The 10,714-nt window shown below is 37.1% G+C and overlaps 1 protein-coding gene across 1 annotated transcript; it reads right to left on the bottom strand.

Moving 5' to 3' along the window:
* Window positions 1-1,591: 1,591 nt before the first annotated feature.
* Window positions 1,592-9,306, bottom strand: PSMA6 (proteasome subunit alpha 6; the record flags this gene model as incomplete). Its single annotated transcript, XM_019474887.1, has 6 exons — window positions 1,592-1,799; window positions 3,475-3,569; window positions 5,812-5,990; window positions 7,962-8,117; window positions 8,372-8,453; window positions 9,208-9,306. Coding segments are annotated over 6 exons (669 nt in total), but the record flags the coding sequence as incomplete, so codon positions are not given.
* Between the last annotated feature and the right edge of the window lie 1,408 nt (window positions 9,307-10,714).

Below are 10,714 nucleotides of genomic sequence, written 5' to 3'. Positions count from 1 at the left end.
AGGTGTTGCGGGGAGTTTTAAAAATAAATACTATGCAAATGTGCGGTAGTCATATGGCTCCCCGATTGTCATCATCTTTTTAATTTGTTTTGTTCAAGAAGTCATTAGTGAAGTTTTATATACATAATTAAAGCTGATCAAGAACAAAGTGTCAGTGGATTATATTTTATGGCAGAGTAAATTATGACTTAAGTCTGCTCAAATTCCAGGTTGTTACACAACTGGAGTATTAGGAAGAAAGGTCCTAGGAAGTTTCAGAAACTCAGCTGTCACTTGAAATGACACAGACGTTTCCAAATGTGCCAACAGTATTTGTTCTGCCAATTGTTGCACAAAACCACACAGAATTCTCAGATAACCAACCCAAAACCAGAAGCAAGGGTGGCTTCATCTTACCATCTATGCTACACTATCTGATGTGAGGGAAGCTGAAATTTGGAGGCACTAATGGAAATCCAGGAAGCTTTGTAAAGTCACAGTACATTTGAATCTCCTCAACTCAGTTATCATGTAACGTTAGCAGTATCTTTTATTAAAACCACCAAACACAGAATTGCATCTCCTTTACTACAATGAACTTGAAAAATACACATTCAAGGGGCTTTAACTGTAAAGCAAAAAGAAAAAAATTAAGCAATCCCAGTTTCTGATGACTTATGAGGCCTTCCCCAAAGGTCTCAAAAAAAATCAAAGAGAATTTTGGAGTAATTAAAGCCAATATAGGAACAGCACAGCAGAGGAATGAAGCTAAGGAGCTCTCATGTCTACCCAACAGCTAAAAATGCCTGGTAATGTTCCCTTTCTCCCCAGTGTCTCCTCCCTCACAGCTTCATCATCTCCTTTTTTGCTGCTGAGGCTGAAACCTCTTCAATTGCAGCAAAACAAAAATGCATGTTTCTTCACCTTGACTCAAGTTTTTGCAGTCTTCTCTTTTCTCCTAACCCAGAACCTTTGAAGGAGCAAGGGGAATTGCTTCCCAGAGACATTCTTCTTAATGCACTTTGTCTATTGGCCTCATCCAGCCCCAACACTGTTTCTGGCACTGCCCAAAGCCTCAAAACCGGGTAGGTGACAAACAGCCAAAATCCCAAAGTACACTGCATATAGAATCTGTTCCCCTAAATAAATGTTAGCTTCAGAGCTGGTTAATTATAGCAGATGTCCGTTAAATTCACTACCTGCACCCCAAATAAATCCGTCTAAAGGAATGCACTGGGAATCGCAGCTCAAGTTTTTTCCTTCAACTTTTGTCCTATATCCTCATACAAACCTGAGCAAATATTAAGATCTTCTTAATTTTCCCACAGTTAAACCAGTAATGTTATAAGCCTTTCAACATCAGGGCAAGAAGAGAACGCATGTAAATGTAAGAATTATCTCAAGACACACACACCACATAATCTGGTAGAAAACTTTACACTAGGAGCCAAGTAGCTCAGATGAAAAATACAGCGCACAGTATAAAATTTCTCTTAAAATACAACTAAAAGGCAGGCAATCATCACAGAAACATTCAAAGTCATCAAGCATTTTGATGAGAACTTCATAGAATTGAAAGTTAAAAAAATTACATTAAAAGGAGACACCAAGTATTTCAAAAACCTCTGTTTTATTTGTACAGAGTAAAATACATCATATAGTGAACATTGTTTTCCATCCATAATCTAAAGCCATTAATAAGTGTTTTCTTTTCACCAAATATCCTGGCCAGAAGCACAGACAATGGAAATGGGAGTGCTAATCAGTCTCTCTCTGCCAGAGCTACAAGGTGCACATCAATCTCTGCTTCTGTAAGGATCCTGAAAGAACAAAAAGAAATCTTATATAGCTTAAATGATTTTTTCCCTTAAGCTCCAATATTACAACCTAATATCTACACAAATAAGTTTTATACAATGCATCTTTCAGCCCTTTAAAGCCCTGCTGCCAGGGCCACAGGCCGACATTCCAATTCTTTTTGAAAAGTAAAGGAAGAATCAAAGGCACTAGAGAGCAAAGAGGTAACACATGGTAGAAAAAGAACAGGTAATTCCTCGTAAGTAATATATTTGCAAGCTGGGACCTGGTGAGAAGAATGGGTATGGTAATTAGTATGATTACTCCAAGGGGGACACAGGTTTTCATAGCCTTCTCCCTCTGCTTGTTATCCATCCTTTCTGAAAAGGACATAAGATCAGTAAATGAAGTTTGCCAGAAAGCTAGCACCTGACCCTTGAGCAGCAGTAGAAAAGGGGTAATGCAGATCCTGCATGCTTTCTCAAAAATGCTGTGCTATTCTGTTGTCCTAAACACACATCACCAAATGCAAAACCACCCATCATCACCATGTCAACTTTAAACACTTTAGGAAGCACTCAAAAGACTGCACCTGTAGGACCCAAAGGTTTGAAGCCTCTCTCCAATCCCCACCTACCAAGCAGCTAGACTAAAGCAGGAGAGGACTTTTCTTTCCCACCTAGCTGTTCCTCTCTTTTTTTTTAAATTAGAAAAAGTAATGAAAGACTAAGGCAGAAATAACTGAACTCCTCTGCAGCAAGCCAGCCTTAACTAAATTTTAGGTAAGACATACCTAGAGGGTCCTTTTGCATTAACAAAAAAGCCCCAAAACTTATTCTCCCACATTTCATGCATGCTTCCACAGCTATACATTGTGTTGTCAGAAGGCTGTCAAGGACACTGTATCTGATGTGAGGTATAGCTCTCAGCAGGAAGATTTCCAGGTGGTGTCTCAATAGATTGACCAAGTAACCTTGCTGCACACAGTGCGCTGTGCTCAGGTTCAGGCAATAACAGGGGAGGGAGGAAATTGCAGGTGTCTTGCTTTCATGCTAGGTGGGAATGCAGTGTACTCAGCCAGTTCCAAATCACTGCAGTGATTTTTAAATCCAGGGTCTTTTAATCTTGTCAAATTTAAATATTACAAATCATACAAATTCATAATCTATTAACTATATAACGGAGAAGTTAAAAACTGCTACAATTACAAGATGCGCAAGAGTCATTTAAAGATCCCATTTCAAAAAGGATTGAAAAAATTAAGGGACTTGCAAAATTTTCCCTAATATAAAACAGACTTCACTGCGTTAGATGTCATGACTATGATTTGGAAGTAGACTCCAGATACTAGCACAAAGAAAAATTTTTATTCTTTTAAGCATGAAAAATCATCTAGACCAGATGTAACTATATTTTAATCATCACATAAAGCAATACCCTTTTAAGAAACAAAAGACAACACTTTTCTCTACTGGATCCCTTAAACCATGTCAAACATTTTAAAACTGTGGTGGTGTTGTTTTTTAAAAGTGTCTTTTACCCCTACGTATTTTGAAGTTACAAGTTAAAAAAAAACCCTCCAAAACATCAACTTCTGACATTTACCTCTTCTTCTCGACTTACCATTACACAAGAAGTTAAAACTAATTGCACATAACCAGAGAAACACACCAAGTTTTATCAACACTGATCACTTACCTGAATTTAGGATTTTCCACTGTAACTACACCAACTTCTATTTCTGAAGGTTTGAAATCAATGGATAGTACAGTAGACAGGCATGTTATTGCTGTCTGAAAGATGACAAAAAACCCTATCATTAAACAGAAAGCACTTTTTTTTTTTAAATAGATATAGCATTAACAACTACCCTTCCTTCTAGTTTTAAGTTATTTCCCTCCACCTCAAAACCGCAGCTGAAAAGTTTCAAACAGTTTCCCCTTGTTACAGAATACAGTCCCTCTCTGGTCCTCTCCCTAAAAAGCCCAATCTACAAAAACCAAAGGGACATCTCATTTTCGTAGCAGAAAAAAACCCCACAACTAAACCAAAACCTTTTATCATGCAAAGATTAAAACCCCAGGTCCCAAGGACAGAACATGTTTCATTAGTGGCAAACAAGACAGACCAACATCATTACAATCCAAGATTACTCAAAGCACGTCACTTGCATAGCTTCCATTTTGGCTTTTCTTCTGGTAATTAAAATTACCTTGGCTGTTTTTAAAAGCTGCATTTCATCATGGCTTATTTTTTTTCCACCTTAATCATCACCTGTTCTAAAAGGTGTTCTTTGCAACCTCACTCATACTTAACCCTGCAGTAGGGTCATAATAATGCTGAAGATGTATTCCTAAAATGATGATTGAGCACAAAAGAAATTCCATAAAACAGCTATGTAGCCAGATGCTTATCAAATCAGTTATTCTGGCATGCTGGCATTTAATTCTGATTAGTAATGTGTTAGAAAGTGTAGAACACCAGACAAGACTTTTCTAAAGTTTATTTTCAATATGTTGATAATACATTGAGTCTGCAATAATTCCGTAATACTACATACAAAAAAAAAAAAAAAAAAACCAAAAAAAAACCCAAAAAACCCCCAAAACTCTAATCCATGGAGCATTACCTCTAACACACCACAAGCTTTTAAAAAGACAATGTGCAAAAATCCCAACAAAAACCCCCAAAACTCTAATCCATGGAGCATTACCTCTAACACACCACAAGCTTTTAAAAAAAGACAATGTGTGTGTGTGTGTGTGTGTGTGTGAAGAACATTACAAAAACATGATTCTTGCTTTTGCTTGCCAGACGTGCTTCTCCCTGTCACTGCCGACTTTTAGAGTAACAGTGTCTGATCTACATTCACAATCTCAGCATTTTAACAAAGACAACAAAAAGGTATAGAAGCACATTCAGGATTTGACTGGCAAATTAATTACCAATTAAGTATTTGCACCATACCATGGAAGTTTCATGAATCAAAAACAAGAATGTGAAAAGACAGTTTCATCTACCTCCAACTGCTCAACTAAGAGACAAGCACAGTATAATCAAGCAGTAATAGAAAAATACATTTAATGTGAAAATTATTTAGCCAGGATAAAAAAGGGTCTCTGAGGGAATTTCAAATACATTCAATTTCAGTATGCTATGATTATTCAACCCTCTCAGGATCTTCTCTTTAAAGGAATCACATATTAAGGAAATCAGTACTTATTAAGATACACATATAAAACTTATTAATTTCTGCTGAAGAACTTTCTGTTTAAATGGTACTTTCACAGTAACGCAGACTTCAGAAGTAATTTAGCTGAAGATCTGAATCTGCATAGCATTCACATGGATCTTAATACAGTACTCCGTTGAATGTTACAGGGGGGTCAATTGCTTAGGTTATTATTCCTCATTTCAACTGCTGATCTCCTGATGCAGGAAACACAACATTATGGGAGAAGAACAAGGCCTGGCAGGAGAAACAGGCGGGCCATGGAAGAGGGCTGTTTAGACAGATCTCTACAGTGTAAGTGAAAAAGTAAGGATGATTACAAAATAAGTTCATTGACCTATTTTATAAATAGGATACATTTTTATAATGGGCCTTGAACAACAGTTTTCACAGTAGGCATAACAGCTGGTGTTATATTTACTAAACCGACAGGATGGGGTAGTGCTTGTCTGTTTGAAATGCTTTCTAACATGAAGATTGTTTTAAGTGTCACTAAAAGAAAGTTGTACTGGTATCCCCAGAATCAAGCGCTGTAGTAACCAACCACCAGCTACAGTGGGAGTGCTACAATTATAGATTCTGCTTCAGCTAATGGAAAGCAGAAAAAGCAGATTAGATTACTATTTAAACACTTGCAAAATAAAACCATTTTCTGGTTGGAATAGCCATACTTGCTCTGGGAGCAATACAGAACTGTAAGAAAACAGGAAATGCCTAACTGCATTCCTCTATATCACAAGCCTACATACACCATATTCATTAAAAATACTTCAACAAATCTTTATTTCCCTCTGCTGGCCTACCTCTACTGTTTGTTCATATGTCCAATCAAATTTCTTCTTTACTTTCTTTTCAAGAAAACTGGTTGACTCTGTCTGTTTAACTCCTGCAGCTGTGGCCTTGAATCCACAATAGTAACCTGCCGGATCACACTTGTACACCTGAGGGCCGTGTTCTTCATCAATACCAATCAAAATCATACCTTGAAGAGAAAACGTGTTAATTTTTTTCTTTCCCCAATTTTAGCAATTTCGTTCAACTGAAGAATAGGATAGATACTCCCCTCCCGTGAAACACGTGCATGCACAGCAGTACATTTTTGGGAACCAGTCCAATACCTAAAGCTGTGATTTCCTCTTTACCTCTAATTTGCCATTTCTTACCAGCATCTCATTACCAGGTGTGCAACTCAGTTTAGTGCAAACTGTATTTCTATCATTCCCAAAGAAGGCTACTCATTAAACATAGAAACATTTTTGCCACGCTCAGTGCGCAGAGAACCACAAAGTCAGGACATAACAAAAGTTTAATCCCGATACAAAGTTAACCCTGCCACAGTTCATTTCCTGTGTATTGTATGACACTTTAAAAGTGTAAACAACAGTTCTATTAACATGTGCCTTTTACCAGAAAGCAACTCTACAAATATGTTGACATTAATGGAAATATTAAAAGATCAGCTCTAGATTTCTCGACTGTAATCCCGAAAAGCACTTCGTTACATCCCTTTTCCTCTCTTCTTTAAAGGAAAAATAAATCTGAAATGAAATGTGGAAATATCAGAACATAAAACTGAGTCTTTGAAGACCATTTGACTAAATGCTTTCAAGTTGGACAGACTTCAAATAACACAAACTGGTCACATCACTGAAACGCATCTGTGTTCACCCACACTTCTAGATTTACAGTTGTATAGTCTCAATATGCATATTAAAAATAACTGAAAAGCAATACTTGCAAAAAAAAAAAAAAAAACACACAACCCCAAAGCAGAACAAGGTCAAGGTTTTAAATTATTTTCTCTTTACAGTTGCATAACTTTTAACTACCAGTTATAGCTGATAAGCTTCTGAGCAGCTATTACTACAACATAAAGAAAATTTCCCATCATCTTTTCAAAAAAAGGTTAAGGAAAGTTAAGAAAAATACATTTTTATTCATGAATTTAAAAAAAAAAAAAAAAATCACTTTCCAGTAGTATCAAGGCATGGGAAATACCAAGGGAAGAAAGAAACAATCATTCCTGAACATTGCAGCATAGGAAAATAGCCCCATCATGGAAACTGTGGTGCAACCCTGAATGTTACTTCTTTAGTGAGAAGTGTTAGTGCCTACTATGATTACGAGAAGTGATTCATCAATTCTGAAACTATTCTCCTTAAAAGAAGAAAAAAAAAAAAAAACAACACACAAGCAAACAAAAAGAAACCCAGAAAGAATGTTTAATGAAAAAGTAATTGAGGAAACATCAAGTCTTTGATCTCAGTTCCCAGACAGCCTAACAGTACGGTTATAATTTGCTCACAGCCAAATGCAGGAGAAAAAACAAGTCAGAAACCACCTCAGAACACACAGATGATCAGGAACACCTACAAACAACAACTTTACACACATCTTTTTTTACTTAAGCTGCATTTGCTGTTATAAAACAGGACTGGTGTAGAAATGTTTGCAAGTGAAATATTTTTAAGCACTTCTTCTCTACATTATATATATATTTCATGGTTAAGTTAAGAGCAAAAATTATGCAGATTTTTGTCCTATACATACTACTTAGATAAAAAAGCTACAAAATCTGCACAAGCATAATTGCACTCTCCATATGTCTGTTTTAACAGTGATATTTACCCAGACACCGGTAAAAAGAACATCTCCCATTCACAGACATCACTGTGCAGTGCAAACAGCCTAGGCCCCCAAAACTGAAGTGAAATAGCATCACACATTTTAAAGAGGCTAAATCATTCACTCCAATTCAAATGCTGAGTCAATGGTAAAATCACGGCCCCAGTTAAAGACTTCCAACACTGCTCTCATTTGCCTGTTCATTCCTCTTACTCCTTCAGTTACATCCATATCTCGCACAATTTGAAAATGGGTGAGAATTTCTTATACTTGAAGTTGCAAGCTTAGACAAGAAATGGGAAAGAGTAATTTCATACGCTATACTTACAGCAACCAAGAGGCCTCATTTCAGCATTCTGCGTATAGACCTGAGAAATATCTGCAATCCTTTTACACAGCATATCCACAGGGATGTCATAGCCATACTTGTACTTCCAGTTAGCAGCCTCATAGCGGGCTCTCTGCACCTGGGATCTGCTGTCAGCTAGACAGAAAGAACTAATATTAATTTCACTGAACATGTACCACATTTATTCCTAGCATTGCTTGAGAATGCAAATTCCAGGCCCAATTAAGTTGTCTTTAAATACACACATTAGAACTACACAAGTTCTCCAAAACCACACTAAGTGGAACAAATCTCCTAGAACACTTATTTATTTTATGTGATGCAAAATTGGTGAACTACGTAAAAATCTGACACCCTTCAGATACTTAAAAAGATGGTGAATTAAATACCTGTCATTCCTGTCATCACACAGCCAATATTTTCAGTAATTCTGAATAAATGAGTCACTGTGTTGGAATCCAGTAACTTGTCCTAAAGAGAAAACAGAAATAATCTAACAGAAAACACTGTCCTTCAAGTACAAAAGAAAGACAGACTCTGGATGCTCTGGTATCTATAGAAGAGCCCAAAAGAATCAACTAACAGCTAAAAATTGTCTCTCAGGCTCTCCACTATTTACTGCTACAGGCACGCAAAGGAAGAAATAGGAGAATAGGGAAGATAAAGAACCGCAGTAAATGGAAAAGGAGCATGACAGCTAGAGCAGGACCAACATCAAAGTCCTATTCCCTCTGACAAAACAGAACACACATACAAAAACTTGCGCTCTTATTGCATGCTGCCCTTCAGACACAAGGGTTTTCTCCCTTTGTCAACAGTACATTACCACTGTGCTGAAACACTCATGAAAATCTGTTCTGCATGCTATTGGTGTAACATTTTCTGAGTAGGAATTAAAGAAATCAAGAAACCGATTATGGACAACTCAGCCCTTACAAGCCAGAGTAATGTATGCATGCTGAAGTACAGCAGGACCAACTTCGTATTTTAGCATTATCCCTTTGACAACTACAGAGAAAACCAATATTACAGCACTTGGTGAGGAAATGTACAACTGAGCACTAAACGGAGCTAGAACTCACAATAAGCAGAACGATCGTAAGATACTAAATTCAAACAGCAATATACGTCAATGCTAATAAATATAATATCAATGTTGCAGAGTCTCACCCTCACCTTTTTTCTCATCTCCTTCCAGCCTCCCCCTCAAAAACAGACTACTTACAGGTACTTTCTTCTGTGTTACAATTACTGCAGAATCTTTCCCACGAACAGCTACAGATGTAAGTCCGCCTTGGTTTATGGCCTTAAAAGCATATTCTAGAAAAATATGTAAATGTTAATAAAAAACAATATTAGAGATATTAGTACTAATAACTGACACACCTCCTCCAACACAGAAATCTCACCAAGTTCTCACCCTTTTAATACTTTAATATTTCTGCAATACTTTGTGTCTTTAAGGTCTTTAGTACAATGCACACAAGAACTTTCTGATGGGAATTAAGTCATTGACTCTCTTCACAAAACCACGATCACTGCTTCCTTCAAATATTTCTAAGAATTTGCCTTTTTGTTCAGTTCGAATGCTTAACAGCAACAGAATTTGTTTTAAAACAAGAAGGCTGTTCTGCACTTGACCAAAGTGGCAAAACCTTAACCTACAGTAACTGTAAATCCTTAAATAAGATTTTTTAACATGCAGAAGTTTAGTATCTCAAGCATTATCATCACTGCAAGGATGTAATTTTCCTTTGTAGACTTTAACCAATACAGATGAAAACTTAAATGATGGACCAGACACAGATGATGGTTTTTAACCTTACTATCACATTTTCTGACTTGACATTCAAACACCGCAATGCTTTTATTAACTTTTAAAAATGAAACCTATGCACATGCCAACTAAATAGCATCATTCAGATAAATGCAACAGACTAAGATTTACTTGATATGATCCATTAAAGAAATTTCCCTTGATTAATGGTTTCAAAAGCCTCAAGAACAACAACTTTAAAAATCGTTTATCTGACAATATGATAAACAACCAAAACTTCCTAATACCTGGTTGGGAGAGGGAAGTTTCAGACACGAGCTAAATGTAGATTAATTTTTTGTTAGCTATGCGATTAAGACTGGAATTTAGAACATGTCTAACCAACAGCACAACAAATTGCTAAAACTATCTTCTAAAATAATGGGAGCAAGAAACTCAGCTGTTTTAAAAGCTGCATTCAAATCTATGGAAGAGACTGCACAACAGGAGAGGAATAATCCGAAAACGAAAACACACATCTTGCAATACCAGGATCTTGATGTTCAATCTGCTGAGCCAGTGTTGTGGAAGGGCTGATTGCCATGTATTTATGGCACTGTATTTATTACTGTCAGGCATCAGAGCATTTACTGGTTATCCAAACATGCCATAAAGAATGTTCCCTCTTTCTCTGCGCTAGATGCACAACTTTGCTCACCTCTTCATTTACCTTCCCTGGGATGAACAGTGCTAGCCTGCAGCAAAGCACAGAACCCAGCGAGACATGAGCTAGCACTGCTCACAAACTGGTCACGTTTGAAGCCCCAGGCCAGAGCTCTGCAACACTTGTTTATTTATGTGTACAAATATCTGAAGGGAGGGTGTAAAGAAGATGGACAGAGCCAGGCTCTTTTCAGTGGTGCCCAGTGACAAGACCAGAAGCAATGAGCACAAACTGAAACACGGGACGGTCCGT

The sequence above is a fragment of the Aptenodytes forsteri genome, unplaced genomic scaffold (assembly GCF_000699145.1).
Source record: "Aptenodytes forsteri isolate BGI_AS27 unplaced genomic scaffold, ASM69914v1 Scaffold108, whole genome shotgun sequence".
Classification (NCBI taxonomy): Eukaryota; Metazoa; Chordata; class Aves; order Sphenisciformes; family Spheniscidae; genus Aptenodytes; species Aptenodytes forsteri.
This window is presented reverse-complemented; position numbering and strand designations above follow the sequence as displayed.